The 16966-nt window shown below is 55.7% G+C and overlaps 2 protein-coding genes across 6 annotated transcripts in view; one reads left to right on the top strand and one right to left on the bottom strand.

The window, feature by feature from the left end:
- Positions 1–477, top strand: part of PLCD4 (phospholipase C delta 4) — a 23181-nt gene extending 22704 nt beyond the window's left edge. For both annotated transcript variants that reach the window (XM_035007126.1, XM_035007125.1), the window contains one exon: positions 169–477. The gene's annotated coding sequence lies outside the window, so the exon portion shown is untranslated. The remainder of the gene's footprint in view (positions 1–168) is intronic.
- The window catches only part of ZNF142 (zinc finger protein 142), an 18117-nt gene continuing 1554 nt past the window's right edge, over positions 404–16966 (bottom strand). For all 4 annotated transcript variants that reach the window (XM_035007120.1, XM_035007122.1, XM_035007121.1 and 1 more), the window contains 8 exons: positions 16050–16364; positions 12675–13274; positions 11399–11566; positions 9674–10498; positions 7223–7400; positions 3567–6447; positions 2972–3077; positions 404–2044 (listed from right to left, as the gene is read on the bottom strand). In XM_035007120.1, coding sequence (XP_034863011.1) covers positions 1575–2044; positions 2972–3077; positions 3567–6447; positions 7223–7400; positions 9674–10498; positions 11399–11566; positions 12675–13274; positions 16050–16329 — 5508 coding nt within the window. In that variant the 5' untranslated portion in view covers positions 16330–16364 and the 3' untranslated portion in view covers positions 404–1574. The remainder of the gene's footprint in view (positions 2045–2971; positions 3078–3566; positions 6448–7222; positions 7401–9673; positions 10499–11398; positions 11567–12674; positions 13275–16049; positions 16365–16966) is intronic.

The raw sequence follows: 16966 nt of genomic DNA, 5'->3' as shown, positions 1-16966 counted from the left end.
ATTCCTAAGCACAAAATTACTTCACCCTTCCTAACAAGCCAATCTAGGACCTGATTTTTCATTCTCTCTCTCTCTTCCCTTTCTTCATTTTTACAAGTCTGTGGTATCATTTCTACCCCCTTCCTTCACATATTCTGTACTGGACTTCCTTCCTTTCTCTTGCCATAGGCTCAATCCCCTACCCAGATCTAGGACTACTCTCTCTCATCAACCCTGGCTCAAAGGCTGGCTGCAACCCAGAGAGGGGCTTGGAGCAGAAGGACAGAAAGAGGCATTATCCCCTCCACCCTAACTTCCTCTAAGCCCAGAGCCAAGGGAAGATAAATCAAGCCTCAAGGTTCCCCAGGCAAAGGCTGGGGAAGGACACCAGACCCTAAGACTATACTTTGACATTCAAGAGAACACTGCACAGCCCTGAGTCCCCACTGGACTGCTCTCTCCTGGCCCCACCTGTATAAATAGAGCTTTTCTACCCAGTTTGGCTTGAGTATGGTCTGTTGCTGGGCAAGAAGAGGACATATGAAGGTTGGGGGACATTTGGGGAAGACAGGTGGGGCAGGGAAAGGGTGGAAGAATAAGTTTCCAGGCCCCCCCACCCCCGCATGTGCTACATAGAAGGGTACAGAAATATGGCTCCTAAGGGCAAAAGGAGGAGACAAAGGGTTATGTGATCCAAGCCCTCCCGAGAGTTTGCCCGGAATAGTCCCAGTTTATGTCTACTGTCCCGATATAATGACTAGAAGTACTCTTCTTCATTTTCCCAGCGTGTCCCAGTTTCAATGATTAAGCATATGGTCACCGTGAGGTACTCACAGAATTCTGGATTAGAGGTTCTCCCTGGGCCCCCCGCCTCCCCCAAGTCCCGTGCCTTTCACACTGTCTCGTGCTTTAACTCCCGTGCAGCTGCCAAGCCAGGCTGAGGATAGAGGCTGAATTAAAGCTGCTTCCGGGGCGGGAGGCTTCCTGGGTCTACAGGCAGACCAAGGGGCTCAGAAATAAGGAGCAGGGCAAGGGCCAAGACAGGCTCAAGGACAGAGAGAGAAGGCAGACCCGGGAACGTTTCGGAATCCCTCGGCGAAGATGGAAGGAGACAGAGGAGAGGCAGAGGTCTGAGAGGGAACCGGGCAGATGGACAGGACAGCCTGGCCGTGTTGAGTCAGGGACGTGGACGCGTCGGTAAGCTAGGAACCGTTCTGTTTAACATGCTTTAGAGAGCAGCCGGCGCGACAGCACATGCAGTTAGATACACTGTGCGGACTTGGCAGAGCAAGGAGGCAGGGGAAGAGAGAAGGCGTCAAACCAAGGTCGCAGAGCCAGGGACTCTGGGGGGGCGATGAAGGAGTCGGGCACTCACGGGTTAGAAACACAGTGTGCCCCAACCGGAAATCAATTTGTGGTCCATGTCACTCGGGTATGTGGCCATCAGCGTCACAGTGCTACAGCCTGAGTCCCCGGAGGCCTCCGGCCGCCCGGGCTCCTCGAAGCCAGCCCTTCCTCAGGCCCCGAGCCGCAGGCGAGCTCTGCTTCCAGCCGGCACGGCTCGGCCCACGCCCCCCAGGAGGCCGCGTGGGCTCTCAGCCCTCGGGCGCGGGTCGGGGGGCGGCAGGAGCAGGGGGGCTGGGCTCCTCCAGCTGCACATCGTGCAGGTGCACCGTGGGGGTGGCGGGGTCTTTGCCCACGCCTTGGTTTGGGTCGGCCTGGTCGGGGTGGTGCCGGCGCACGTGCTTCACCACCTGGAACTTCTGCTTGGCCTTGTAGCTGCAGAGGCGGCAGAAGAAGGGGTGGCGGTCGGTGTGCGTGAGGGCGTGGTGGCGCAGGCCCGCGGCCCAGCGGAAGGCACGGCGGCACACGTTGCACACGTAGGGTTTGGCCTCGCTGTGCTTGCGGAGGTGGGTGCGCAGCAGGAAGCGTGTCTTGAAGGCCTTGCCGCACTGCTCACACATGAAGGCCCGCGCCTCCCGGTGCCGTGTCTCCTGGTGCACGCGCAGCGCATCGGCCCGGTTGGTGCAGTACTCACACTCGGGACACTGGTATGGCTTCAGCCCTACAGGGCGGGCAGGGCCAACGAACAAAATTACTACCGAAGGGGGCGGAGCAACGTCTCGCGGGCCCAGGAATCACTGAGATCCTGGGACGTGACCCAAGCAGCAAGCTGACTCAGGACCGCACCTCTGGAACGCTCCAGCCCCGTCTGACGTTTCCATGCCCTCCTCCCGACACAGCCCCTTGTGTACAATGAGTGCCCAATGAATGCTGCTAACTAACTGGACCCCCGAGTAGCCACCTGAGAGCAATGAATACTCACTCAGATATCCCCAAATGGGAAACTCCAACCCCCTTTTGATCATGGGGTACTCATGGAACTTGGGAATCCATTTAAATAGAACTCCTTGTTCAACTCAAGAAGTAAATGAAAATGCTTAAGAAGAAAGGGGTAGAGGCAAGAGAGTGGCCCTCACAGATGCAGAGTGCCCTGAAATATATCTGGTTATTTCCTTGACATGAGGGCATCCTATGCGTAATACAGGCACGCCATCATTAGCCGTTTCCTGAGCACCTAAAATTCATGGACTCCATACCCAAGAGAAAAAAAGAAGTTAAAACAGGTGAACCTTCCATGTTCTCCTCGTTACTCCTAATAGTTCCATCGTGTCTGCCGGAACTAAGCAGAACTCCGTCAGTCACAGGTTTATGCTGGGGGTTCTCAATGGGGGGTGGGTGGCCTAGTGCCACGGTCAGCAGGGAAGCTTTCACAAAGTACTCATGTCCAGGCCCTCAGGCTCACCTCTCTCCTGATGCTCATAGGTCTTCAGTGGGTTGGGAAGCTATTCTGGCCAGTCAGCCTCCCCTCTACCCCCAATGTGCGCCCTGAATCTGAGTAAGGACATCCGCCACCTCAGGGAGGTTGGGTGTGCCAGGGAGTGGGGGCTGGGGGGACCCCCTTAGGCCTGTCGAAACCACGCAGACTCACCTGTGTGCTTGGTCATGTGGTACTTGAGCTGGTTGACCCACTTGCACTTGTAGCCACAGTCGGGGCACAGATACTTCCGTTCTTCCTTGTGGATCCGCATGTGGTACTGGAGGAGGGAAGAGCAGAGTATGCCCGGAAAATGCGCACCCTTGGTCCTCAACGGAGGCGCTCCCACCCTCGCCGTACTCCCAAGCGGGCTCCCCGGTCTGGCCACTCTGACGCCACCCTAACCCACTGGGCCTGCCTTTGGGTGCTTAACCCCTAACTCTCAGTCTATTAATCTATAAAACGAGAAAGAGCAAAGGTAACTAGATCTCCTGTTTTGCGAGGATTAAAATTACGGCGTCCAGCATGCAGTAAGTGCTCGATAAATGCTAGCCGTTATCGTCTAGATGACCACCCAACTATTACATGCCTTGGTCGCGGGCCAAGCACGCACGCTGGAATTTCACCTTCGCAACCACCCCGTGAAGCATCACCCCCAGCGCCCCGGGGCCCGCTTTCACAGGGGCTTGGCGGAGGTCCCAGAACTAATGAATAACCGGGAGCCGGGATCCGAGAACGCGGGGAGTTCCCTGGCGGCCCGCGGCCTCACCTTGAGGCGGGAGGGGTCGGCACAGGCGTAGGGACAGAGGTGACAGCGGTAGGGCTTCTCCCCCGTGTGGACGCGGCTGTGCCAGGTGATCTTCTGCCGGTTCTTGGTGCTGTAGGCGCAGTCGGCGCACTTGTAGAGCCGGGTGCCGCCGTGCCCTTTCACGTGGTGGTCCAGCACCAGCTGGTGGCGGCACGCGAAGTCACAAAAGGGGCAGCGCAGGGGGGGCTGGCCGGCCGCCTCGCCCTCGTGCCGCTCCACGTAGTGCTTGACCAGGCCGGCGCGCTCCCGCGCCGCGAAGTCGCACAGCTGGCAGCGGTGGCTGAAGTGCCGCCGCCGCCGGTGCTCGTCCAGGGCCGGCCGGCTGGGGAAGGCCTCCCGGCAGGCCCCGCACTCCAGGCGCGGGTGCTGCTTCCGCGTGTGTCCCCGCAGGCTGGCCGGGCTGGGGCACAGCAGCCCGCAGCGGGCGCAGCGCAGGGGGCCGGCGGCGGCGGCCTCGGCGGCGGGGCCCGGCGCGGCGGGCGGCGGCTCGGGGTGGCGGCGCAGGGCGTGCTGCTTGAGCGCCGTCTCCGAGCTGAACTGGGCCTCGCACTGGGGGCAGGCGAAGGCGGGGGCGCCCCGGTGGCAGCTGTTGACGTGGCGGGTGATGTCGTGGCGCAGGTAGCCGCTGTAGTCGCAGAGCGGGCAGAAGTGGGTGGGCGTCTTGTCGTGGACCCTCAGCCGGTGCAGGCGCAGTTTCGAGTTGGTCCCGAACGTCTGCGGGCAGGCGCTGCAGGGGATGCGGCCCACACCCGTGTGCCGGGACTGATGGGCTTCCAGCCGGTACCGTCGCGTGGTGGAGAAGTCGCAGAAGGGGCACTGATGGGGCTTCACGCCCTCGTGCTTGAGGCGCCGGTGCTGCTGCAGGCAGCGGCTCTGTTTGCAGGTGAAGCCGCAGTCCGCGCACTGAAGCGGGGGCCGGGGCCCGCGGGCCGGCGCGGCGGCGGGGTGCCTCCGCTGCTGGTGGAGCCTCAGGGCGGCGGCGGCGGGGCTGCTGAAAGCGCAGAGGCCACACTGCAGCTCTCCAGGCTCTTGCAGGGGGCAGCCCCGGCTCTGGTGAGTCCTCAGGGCCCGCTCCTGCTGGCAGCTGAAGGGACACGTGGGGCAGGAGAAGCGGGCCCCCTTCTGCTTGGGAGCCAGAGCTGGGTCCCCACTGCCGGGGCTGCACTCCGCGCTCCCCCCGGTCGCGCAGGCCGAGTCCCCGCTGCTCAGAAGGGAGGCCCCTCGCTTTGCTGCCCCGCCGCGTCCCCCCCGGCAGCCTTCGGCCACGTGAGAGGTGATGGAGGAGAGCCGAGAGCACAGGAACGAGCACGAGTTGCAGTGAAACTTGCCCTGCTCGAAGTGGAACTTCTCGGGGGTCTCTGCGGGTGAGGTGCTCCCCGCGGGAGGGGCTGCGGAGACGCAGAGCATGCCAGGAGGCTCCTCTACTTCTTCGGGCTCCCTAGGAAGCGCGGCAGCAGCATCTTTGGGGAGCACCAGCTCTACTTCTAACGGTGCAGGCGGGCACTTCCCACCTTCTGCATCCTCGGAGCCCTGGGTGCCCGGGGGCAGGGGATGCGGACGGAGGGGTGAACCCGGTGTGGGCAAAGCCTTGTTCTTTCTGAGCAGAACGGGGCACTTCTTCAGCAGGTGGGTGCTAAGGCCGCGCTGTTGCTTGAAGCTGGCCCCGCACTCGGGGCACAGCAGGGGCTCTCGGCGGCCCTGGCACCCCGTCCTGGAGTGCACACTCAGGGCCTTCTCCCGGCGGGTAATGAACGGGCAGTGCGGGCAGCGGAAAGCCCGCCCCTCTCCCTGGATCACCACCATCTGAACCCGCCCCTCCAGGACCAGAGCCTCCGCTTGCTCTTTGTCCTGCCTCCGGAGGGCCCTGAGTAAGGACTCTGACTCGGGGAACTGGGGGAGGGGGGTGCTCTCGGCAGCCAGAGCGGCCTTGAAGGTTCCCGCCCAGCTGTCAGGGGGCTCCTCTGAGGAAGGGGCATTTTGGGGGGCCTCAGGAACTGGCTTTTCCAGAACGGGCTTTTCTTCGGCACCCAAGCCAGAAGTTCCGGCACCTTCAAAGGTAGACAGCTGTGTCAAAGTTTCCTCTGGCCCTTCCAGTCTCAGGGGCCCTGAGGCATCCAGGGGCCTGAATGCCACAGGGGCGGTTTCAGCCATCCCCTCAAGGGGTGGCTCGGCCACAGGTTCCAGCTCTACCCCCAGGGCCTCCAGGTGTAGCGTGCAGCCGGCCTCATCGACCTCCGCCGGACTGGGGCTGCCAACCAGCTCGGCCCCCGGCGGAACCTCACTGCCATCCGGTCTGCCGGCGCTCTCCTCCTCACTGGTCTCCGGCGGCGCCGGGTCCAGGGGGGGCTCCACCACGGGCCCAGGGTCACGGTCTGGCCCTGCAGGCTGGGCGGGCGGCTGGCCCGGGGGCTCGGAGGCGGGTGGGGGGGTCGGGCACGGCCCGGGCCCCTCTGGCTCCTGGCCGCCGTAGCGGAGCTGCCACACCTGGTCGCCGGGCACGTAGCCGTGGGCCTTGCGCTTGTGGAAGAAGAGGGTGGTGTTGCTGAAGGTGCGGTAGTCACAGAGGGCGCAGCGGAACTCCCGCAGGCGCGTGTGCTTGCAGTTCTCGTGGCTCAGCAGCGCCTGCTTGTGGCGGCTCTGGTAGCTGCAGTAGCGGCAGGGGTAGAGCGGCGCCGGCGCGCCCGGGTGGTGCTGGGAGGCCATGTGCTTCTGCAGCTCGTACTTCCGCTTGCAGGCGAACGCACACACCTCGCACATCAGGGACTTGCCCTGGTGGCGCAGCTTGTGGCTGCTCAGCTGATCGGCCCGGTGGCAACGATAGGAGCACTGGTTGCACTGGTACCTGGTGAGGAGGAAGGGGGGGTGCGGCAAAGGCGCCGTGATCAATCTCCCGTAACCAGCCCGTAAGTACTTCCTGCGAACGAGGCTGAGGCTCTCTGCTCAGCGTCTACTCGTGTCATCTAACTTATTCTTTGCCGCTACCCTACGACATCGGCACCTACTTCCAAGTGAGGAGACTCACGCACAGAGGTCAATGACCTGCCTCAGGTTACAGAAGAAGCGGAGGGCTGACAGCCCAGCTTCAGGGCTTATGTTCCGACCCTTACTCTACATTGCTCCCCACAGGGAAGACAGCATGAATACGCCACCCGCCCTGGACTCGGAAGGAGCTGCCGGGCTGTGGCCCCACCGGGCAGGTGTCTGTGCCTAGAGCCCATTCTCCCACGGAGGCGTGAAAGCTCCGGAAAAACCCCCTGGCCAGCCGTGCCCCAGCGCAGAGGGGAGCCTGCCTGCATGCGGAACGTGGCTAGGATTGGGTTTGCAGGTGCCGTCTCCCGACTTTCCCAGGCCCGGACTCTGTGAGAGCTCAAGGGCCACCTTCACGTCTAGGCCTGGACTCTGGGGCTGTGCTCCCTTCCCTGAGCCCAGGGAGCTCTCCCCAGGCAGACTGGGCCGCAGGCACAGAGGTCAGCTGCAGGCAATGGAGCGGACAGGAGAGGGGCAGAGAGGGGCACTGGGAGGAGTCGCTCTGCAGCCAGGAGAGCACGCTGAGCTCAAGAGGACGCTGGCTTAGCGTCAGCTTCCTGGGCTAGGGAGGGAGGCTCGCGCGCTCCTACCTGAGGTCCCCTGCGTGTTTCCGCATGTGCACACTGAGGTAGTGCTTCCACTTGGTGACGTAGCCACACTCGGTGCACATGTAATCCTTGGCATTGGAGTGGGTCAGCATGTGCTTGGACAGGTAGCTCACGTCTCGGCACGTGAAGTCGCAGAGCTCACACTTGTGAGGTTTCTCACCTTGGGTGCGAGTGGGGGTAGGGATGGGAGGGGCAGAAACACGGGTCAGACGCAGGTGGAGTGAGCACACAGACCACCCCCCCACCCCACTGCCCCCACGCCTGCAAGCTTGCCCTGATGCCCAGCACGAGCGAAAGCTCTTCCCGGCCCTCTCCTCCCCTCCGACATGGAGGAAGCCGGGGGGCAAGTGAAGACCATGCTTTCCACAACCAGCTGGCAAGTCTACCGGGATTTGCTGGGGAGCTTGTTGGCACTAACAGCCGAGTGCTCCACTTAGCCCAATTCCCTTCAGTTTTGCAGAAGAGGAGAAAAAATTAGGCCATACAACATAGTGGTTAAGAATTTGGACTCTGGAGTCCAACCCATTAATAAAGATATTAATAGCTAACAGGTACAGAATGTGCATTACAAAGTGCTCCCTTTTGAGCACTTTATAAAAATGCCCCCTCTTGGGGCACGTGGGTGGCTCAGTCGGTTGGTTAAGCGTCTGCCTCTGGCTCAGGTCATGATCCCAGGGTCCTGGGATCAAGTCCTGCATCCTGCATCGGGCTCCTTGCTCAGCGGGGAGTCTGCTTCTCCCTCTCCCTCTGCCTGCCACTCCCTCTGCTTGTGCTTTCTGACAAATAAATAAATAAAATCTTTAAAAAAAAATGCCTCCTCTTGCTGGCTCTTCCCAACAGCCCTATGAGGCAGGTGCTAGGACTGCCCCATTTTACAGAGAAAGAAGCTGAGGCACAGGGAAACCACAGAGCTAGGAAGTGGTGGTTCAGATCCCAGCTTACTACTACTATGTGGCCTTGGACAGGTCATGTAACCCCTCCCAGTCTGTTTCCTTGCCTCCAAAGAGGGGGCAACAGAAATACTGACTGCTGATGGTTGGTGAGACGATTAAGCGAGACGTCCCAAAGTCCTCCGCGGTGCCCAGCAAGAACACAAGAAAGCTGTCCGTGGAGTTGGGCAAGAGCTCGCACTAAGGGGGCACGTTCCTTCAGGACCCTTCCCTGTGATCCCTGCTGACCCACTCAGCCTGTTTCCCTGTGGTGAAAGGCAAGGGAAATGGTATTCTGGCTCCGGTTCTAACACTAGCTGTGTGATCCCGAAATGGGCCATTTACATGTTCAGTTTCTCTCCTTTACCTGCCTTCCTTGCAAGACTGTTATTACGCATTAAATGAGATAATATAAAAGAAGTCGGCAAACTCTTAGAGATGGGAGATTTTATGAAGGGCCTCCGAAAAATGAGGTCTGGTGACTAAAGCATGCACAGAAATGAACTGTTCACTGGGAGCAATGGCTTTGTCCCAAGCTGCCTAAAAGCTGTCCTCCCAAACTAGAGTCTTTGATGAGATTTTTTTTTTTTTTTTTTAAGATTTTATTTGACAGAGAGAGACAGCGAGAGAGGGAACACAAGCAGGGGGAGTGGGACAGGGAGAAGCAGACTCCCAGCCGAGCAGGGAGCCCGATGCGGGGCTCGATCCCAGGATCCTGGGATCATGACCTGAGCCGAAGGCAGACGCGTAACGACTGAGCCACCCAGGCGCCCCCCCCTTTTTTTTTAAGAGAGAGAGTGTGAGCAATGGGAAAGGGGCAGAGAGAGAAGGAGAGAGAGAATCCTAAGCACAGGGGCTTTGATCCCTCAACCCTGAGATCATGACCTGAGCCGAAGGCAGACGCGTAACGACTGAGCCACCCAGGCGCCCCGTTGATGAGATTTTTAAAAAATGTCTTGTCAACCCACTGATGCTTGCCTAGAGATCACAAATGGGATGATGCTGTAGCAGGAAGCCCAATTTGGTTGTCAGTCAAAGCATCGGTATAATGCTGGCAACCAATTAAGGGTCCGCGTCGGCTGCCAAGGCTCTCGCGGGTGTGGATGGCTCAGTCTCCCCACCCACCCCATCTCTCATAGCACGTTCTGCAAACCTAAATCACAAAGGAAGGTATCTCTCCTGCTCTGGGTTTCTCCGCTTTAATAGGCTGGGTACTGACCCCGTCCACGCCTGCCGGAGGGTGAGACACAGCGGCACCACGGTTAGAGCATGGGAGGAGACTGCCTGGATTCCGATCCCAGCTTAACCGTCTTACTAGCCAAGGGACCCTCCACTTACGGCTCCTTTGTAAACTACAAATGGTAGATTTAGCTCTAGGAACACGGGGTCAAAGAAAACAACGGACGCGGAGCCCTTCGTGTGTCTTCGCCATCGCGGGCGGGTTACTGTAGGGGTTATGGTAGGGGCGACTGTAGGGGTAACTGCCGAGGGGCGGGCGGCTCACCCGTGTGCAGCAGCATGTGGCGGATGAGCACCCTCTTGTGGGCAGTGGCGAAGCTGCACTCGGGGCACTGATGGATCTTCTCGTGGGCGTGCATCTTGCCCACGTGGTCCTGGTAGGCCACCGGGTTGAAGGTGGCGAAGGGGCAGAAGGTGCAGCGCAGCTCTTCGCTGCCCGGGTGGCCCTGCTTCTTGTGTTTGCGGAACAGGTGCTTATTGGAGCAGGCAAAGTCACAGTGCGGGCAGTGGAAGGCGTAGTGGCTCTTGTGGTGCGCCTCCATGGCCTCGGCCGTGGCGAAGAGCAGGGGGCAGGCGTGATGGCGGCACTCCACGGCCCGCGCGCCGTGGCTCTCCTTCAGGTGCCTGACAAAGGCCTTGCGGTCGGGGGCCGCGTAGCTGCAGCCCTCCTGAAAGCAGCGAAGGGGCAAGGGCCCCGCGGCGGCCGCCGCCGTGTGGCTCTTGAGGTGCTCCTTCAGGGCCTGGCTGAGGCGGAACTCCTCGCGGCACACGGGGCAGGCGTAGGTGTCCGAGTACAGGTTGGAAATGTCCTCGTGCATGCTAGCCATGTGGCGGTTGAGCGCATTCCTCTCCACCGCGCTGTAATGGCACAGAGGGCAGCGGTGGGCCTTCTGGCCCAGCTCCCGCAGCAGATGGGTCTTGAGCTTGCTCTTACTGGTGAAGAACTTCTGGCAGCTGGGGCACTGGAGGCTGGGGTCTGGGAAGTGGAGATGCAGGTGCTCCACCAGGTGCGTCCGCTTCTTGAAGCAGCGCCTGCACTCTGGGCACATGTGGGTCTTGAAGAGGGACCCGGGGCCAGAAGCCACATCCCCTGGGAGAGGGAAAGGCAGAGAGGGTTGACATCCTCTGGGCGAGGTTGTGTGGGGCCGGGGCTTGCCCAGATGACGGGAGAACCACCCTTTGCCCAGATGCAACATTGCGTGGCCTTTCCCTTTTCTGGGCAGGAAGCCTAACAACAGCATCTCAAACAGCGTCGTCTCAAAAGAGAGACGAGAAATTCAAGTAGTGGGAGAAGCAAAATCACAAGGGTTTCTCTGACCTTGCTGTGGGCCCATCTGAAGTGCTTTACCCAGCCACCTACTATTCCTAAGCCTATGTCCAGAGCTGCTCAAGAGAATAATCTGGATGAAGCATTCTCGTTCTTCCTGCCCTCGTTCACGGGAGTAGGCAGCGGGACCAGCAGGGTTGGTTGGAAGGAAAAGAAACCCACAGAGTGTGTAGAAGGGAAGAGAAGAAGGTCAAGTACTCCTGCTTCTAAACACTGGTTCACTGAGTTCTAGATCGTAGAGAACTGTACAAATCAGATCTTTTCTATTCACTTGACAGTAAACGTGCTTCCTTGTGGGATGGATGGGTTTCGAATGTTGTTCTAGTGAGCTGGAAAACCGGGAAGCAAGGATTCAGAAATAAAATATTCATGGGCCCAATGCCAGACAAGACAGGCTGCTGACCAATAGCCTCTGGTACTTTTATATGATGAATATCACCCTCTCCTTTCCTGCAAAAGAGCTTTCTGCCTGAGGAAAACCAGCCCAGGAGAGCAAACTCTATTGACCCCTACTCTGTGTTTCTACAGTCTTTACCCATTTATCATTTCCCCACTAGACAAATCAAAGTGGAAGGTTAAGAACAAAAGGCTATAAACCAAAGCCCAGAGCCACGATCCATTCCTCCCCACCACCAAGAGGGTCAAGCCTAATCACGTCATTACCTTCTAACTGCTGAGGCCCCTGGCCTTTCTCCAGGGCTTTCTGGGTGTCCTTCAGGGCACCACTCTCCTCTTCTTCCTCCACGTCCTCCTCGTCTGCTGACTCCTGCCTGGGCAAGGGCGTATCTGCTCGTTCTGACGGCTCTTCCTCTCTAGGGGGCAGTTTGGGGGCTGGAGACACATAAAACTTGATAATGTCTACAGGAGCCAACAACAGCAGCGGCTGCTTGTTCTGCTGCTCTTCCTGGCTGGCAGGACCACCCCCTCCCCATTTAGTGGAAGAGAACCTTGCACTTGGATTTGAGGTCTGTACATTTATTACCACTCACGGCAGACAGAGGAAGACCAGGAGCTAAGCTATCATTAATGCTCCAACCTAAAGCAAATCAAACCTCAGATAACACCATCCTCAGACCCCTTGAAGGCAAGGGCTTTGAGATCACTGTGGGGGAAGGCGGCTGGAAGGTAAAGAATGGGTAGACTGCACTTCCCTCGCTCGGGTTCCCAGGGCTAATGGCCGGTGGCCCAGTGCAGGTGAACATAGCCTGACCTCTAAACTGGTCTACTAAGAAGCCTAACTCAGCAATTCAGGGTCACTCCCTCTCCCCTCCAATTCATCGCTTCTACCTCTCCACGGAGGCAGTTGCTTCAATAAGGCAAAGACGTAGGACTATATCCCAGGAAAGAGGGGTCTTCTCTTTGGGAACACAGCACCAAGCAGTCTTAGCAAGCCTAGGTCTCTCAGCAGAATCCTGGCCTCTCCTGGCCTATTTCTTCCTCCTCCTCCTCTATTCACCTCATGCCTTCTTTTTGAGACCAAGAGGAGTAAGAATCAGTGAAGTACCACCCCTCATTGAAGGCTTCTTTTTAAAATAACCCCAGCTTCTCTGGCCCAATCCCACTTGCTCTAACAGGAAGTCTACAGGCATTCCACCAGTGGCTACAGCCGCTGACAGTATTTTAGCTTTTGCCCTCAGAAAGTTCTGAAATGAATCAAAAAAAGAATCATCATCAAGTAACTTCAAAGCCACAGTGTTGCCAAAGCCAAATTTCACTCATTGTCATGGACAAAGACTTCCTCTTTGTCTCATATATTCTGACTGGCACAAGGTTTCAAGAGGCCTTCCCATGTCCATCAGTAATTCTGCCCTCCTGAACCATTGCTCCAGAGTCCCTTGCATTCATGCACACGTTCATGGCACTGGAACCAACCGCCTCTCCTACAGGACTGACCGTGGCCGCGTTCCAGGCAAGGGACTGCTGGGCCTTGGCCTCATACCTGGCAGCAGCTCCTGGGATGGAGGACTCTGCTGGGCAGACAGTTCTCCCTGCGTCCCGGCCCCGTGGTTCCGCTGATGCTGCCGGAAGAGCTTGACGTTGGAGCCCATGAAGCTGCAGTGGTTGCAGTGGAAAGGGTAATGGGCCTGCCGGTGCAGCTCCATGCCCTGCTGGCTCCCAAAGAGCAGGGGGCAGCCCCGGAAAGAACACGGCACAGGAACTGCGGTGTGGGCCAGCCTCAGGTGGTGCTGCAGACCCTTGCGATCTTCTGCCGAGAACGCACAGCCAGACTCCGGGCAGGGGAAGGTGTCGGGAGTGCTCCGGTGACTCTTGAAGTGGCTCTTCAGGGCCTGGGGTTGGGCAAACTCCTGTCTACACACAGGGCACGGCAGGGGGCTATCTGGTGGGCCCTGGCCCTGCGGAGGGCCAGAGAGAGGGAGGTTGCTGGGGGTCAGCTCTACAGGGCATGGGGGGCCAGAGAGGTCCGCTAGAGGCTGTATAAGGGTCTCAGTGCACTGGTGCAGGGCCAGCAGAGTGGGCTCTGCGAAGCTCTGCTCACAGCGCTCACAGAAGTACACCTCCACCACCTTTACCAGGACACCTGCAGGCAGAGGACCGACAGAGAAAGGCACAGAATCAGACGGAACGAGACTCTCAGGCGTTAGCTACCAGTAGAAAATGTGGGTGAATCTTTTAATATTGGTGGAGTGGAGATGGACCTTAAGTCTTCTCCCCGGAGTGTAAGCCCCATGAGGTCAGGGACAGTCAATATGCACATGTACCTGGGTTCCCAGTAGGTAGCACCATATTTGGCATAAAACGGGTATTTAATAAACATTGCTGAATGAATACAATAAGCAGTAACCAAATCCAGAAAGCATTACGAAAAGGCAATACGTTTTGCCCTCAGGAAAAATTAGGAGCTTTCAAAAGAAGAAAATGACAATCTGGGGATAATATCTGCAGTTTAAATGACAAAGTGTTACTTTTTACATTCTGTAAAGAGATTTTTTTTCAAAGGCACAGTAATTCATAAAATGGAGAACATCTGTTTTCAAAAGACCCAAATCGTGTTCATAGTAATCACTGTCATTTCTTAAGCAATGGGCAGGACCTTGATAAAGAAAGACTTAGGAAACACGCACTTGGTCTTCTAGCTGCCCTACGAGAGGAGGGACCCAGAGTTCTGGGAGGTGAAGGCTGTTGCACTTGTTAAGACCCCAGCCCAGGTTTGTGCCAGGTCTACTCTGGTGGTTCTTTTTTTCTTTATCATTTCTTTGTTTAAAGAAAAATTCAGTGCAACAATTCAAATGACATGGATGTAACTACAGAAAGAATAACCAACCTCACCCTTACACACACAATTTGGTCTATATTGTTTTAGGCCTTTCTGAATCATTTCTCTGCAATTTGCTTCCCCCCCACACCCACTTGCTATAGATCAGATACTTTCTTCTATGAATACCTTCAGATCTAGTATTTTTTTTGTCCAGTTCATAGTACTTCCAAGCATGAACAGGTCAAAATGAGGTCTTGCCTTTACTGATGGACATTTGGGTTATTTGCAACCCTTGTAAATAAAGCGGCTCTAGACATCCTTACCCCTGTATTCTTGTGCATGCGTGTGAGCACTTTCTAGAGGACAGAGCCCTAGGAAATGGAATTACTGGGTCAGAGTATGCATATTTTCAAATCTGTTATGTAGATAAATTGACCTTCAAAAGATTATGCTAAATTTATACTCTCTGTAAGCTATAAGACAGTATCTGTTTTCCCACCAACGCTAGGTATTATAAAAAATGTTTAATTTTTGCCAAAGTTGAGAAACAACAATGGCATATCATAATTATTATTTTTTTAAGTTTTTTTTTTTTTTAGTAATCTCTACATCCAACATGGGGCTTCAACTCACAACCCTGACATCAAGAGTCACATGCTCAGGCGGCTGGATGGCTTAGTCAGTTAAGCGTCTGCCTTCAGCTCGGGTCATGATCCCAGGGTCCTGGGATCGAGTCCCATATCAGGCTCCCCACTCAGCAGGGAGTCTACTTCTCCCTCTCCCTCTGCCCCTCCTCCCTGCTTGTGTGCTGTCTCTCTCTTGCAAAAATAAATAAATAAAAAAAAATAAAAAAAAAAAAGTCACATGCTCTTCCAACTAAGCCAGCCAAGCACCCCTCGTAATTATTTTTAACTGGAATTTGTGTGTTAGTGAGATTAAGCATTCTTATGGTTATTAACTATTTTTATTCTTCTTTAGTGAATCGCATGTAGGTTTCTTTTTCCCTTTCAACGCCCCCCCCCAAAAAAACACCCTTTCTTTTTCTTATTATGGAGCTCTTTGAATTTCAAAGAGATTAACTCAGGGTGCCTGGGTGGCTCAGTTGGTTGAGCGTCTGCCTTCAGCTCAGGTCATGATCCTGAGGTCTTCAGATGGAGCCCCGCATCAGGCTCCCTGCTCAGTGGAGAGCCTGCTTCTCTCTCTCTACCCCACCCTCCTGCTCTGCTCTTGCTAGCTCTCTCTCTCTCTCTCTCTCTCAAATAAATAAATAAATAATCTTTACAAAAAATTAAAGAGAATAACTCTTCCTTATGTATTGCAAATGTTGTCTATGGCCATACCACCCTGAATGCGCCCGATCTCGTCTGTATTGCAAATGTTTTTCCCATGTTTGTTCTGTCTTTATTATTTGCTTTATGACACAGAAGCTTAGAAACACTCTATGATCAAATTAGCTAATCTTTCCCAGGATTCGTTGTCACTATACTACACTGCCAAGGCAAGTTGTGACAACTGTAACCGGAGGATGGCAGTTAACAAACGGGGAAGTTATCTAAAAATAAGAAGTTGTAGATATGGGAAGAATAAAGGGGAGAATCTTTTTTCTAGCATAAAATAAATGCTCAACTCCCACTCTTGACAACATGACTTGGATGAGTTACGGATGTTACACATAAGAAACTAGGGCAGGGAAATACCGGATTACCTCCAGGAAGCCCTGCCAAGCCCAGGGTAGTGGAGATGCTGGGCCTTTTGCCTAATCCCTGGCTGCAGTTCCTGAGTGGGAGGGTCAATACGCTATAGGAGTAAGGATTGGGTGGAGGTGTCAAAAAGGTCTTCCCTTCTGGATTCCTGCCTAGCAGACATGAAGTCCTTGCACGGAGAGGCTCTGCCAAGAGCTTGGTACCAGGTTGTGAACCACCTTGCCAGCCTTCAATCAACATTCACCAACTGCAAACCAAATGACAACATCTCTAAGAATAAAAATAAGATGCTACCTTGTGTTCTCGTCATTATTTATACAAAAGGGTCAAAAATAGCACAGAGAAAACCTCAGGGTTGATTGTCCCAGGGGCCTGCTAGCGACTGGGTTGGTACCTGGGGTCTCTCCAGGAGCACCTGGGGACAGGTTTCCAGTTACTGCTTCCACAATGATCTCCATGTTCCCTGTGTCCTCTTCAGTTGCTGTGGCCTCTACCAGTAGACAGCCTGGGTCAGCAGGCAAAGGTGTGGGGTTCTCAGCAGGACAGGTGCTCTGGACGGGCTCCAGGATTCCACGGTTAGAGAGAGATGGGGGGATCAGCAATAGCTCAGGGCACAGTCCATCCATCTCCCCAGTGTTGCTGGTTGGCTGTGAGTCCAACACGGGGTCTGTCATCACCACTGACTGGTGTTCTGTGGTCTCCTTATGTGCTGAAAAGCCAATGGAAGAGAACCCAAACAAAATAGAGTTAGAAATCTCACTTTCTTCCCCGTTGGTGTGGGGGCACAGCCCAGTGTCTGCCCACTTAGGCATTTCCTTGCATGGCAACATGCCATACCTAGCTAACCTAGAAGTCTTTTTACAACAATGTTCAGAACAAAAAGTATACAGATGCTAATAGGGATCAGCATTAGGAGAGAGCCAACAAGTTTTAGCCAATATATTAAAGACTGAAGGTTATGTTTCTTGGAGCTAAGTGACCTTGGTGAAATCATTAAGCAATCTGGGCCTCAGTTTTCTTATCTGCACCAAAACTGGGGCAAAGGGATCTCAGAGGTCCCTTCCCCTCTTAACATACTATGATCTCACTATTCCTTAGTATAGGTCTAAGGCCCTTCCTTCAGGATCTGGCCTTGCTGACCTCTCCAGACTCATCTTCCACCTCGCCCCTTAACAGACCTCTGACCCAGCCATATCTATGAGCTGCCACACCCCAGGCTCACCACATCCTCTTTTGCTCCCATACCCTCACACATGCCCCGCCCCCCTCCGCCTGATGGGCCTTTTCCCCTTCTCCATCTCTCTTATCTGG

The sequence above is a fragment of the Mirounga leonina genome, unplaced genomic scaffold, assembly GCF_011800145.1.
Source record: "Mirounga leonina isolate KUSES-001 unplaced genomic scaffold, KU_Mleo_1.0 Mir_151, whole genome shotgun sequence".
Classification (NCBI taxonomy): Eukaryota; Metazoa; Chordata; class Mammalia; order Carnivora; family Phocidae; genus Mirounga; species Mirounga leonina.
Note: the sequence above shows the minus strand (reverse complement) of the source record. Positions and strands in the feature narration are given on the sequence as shown.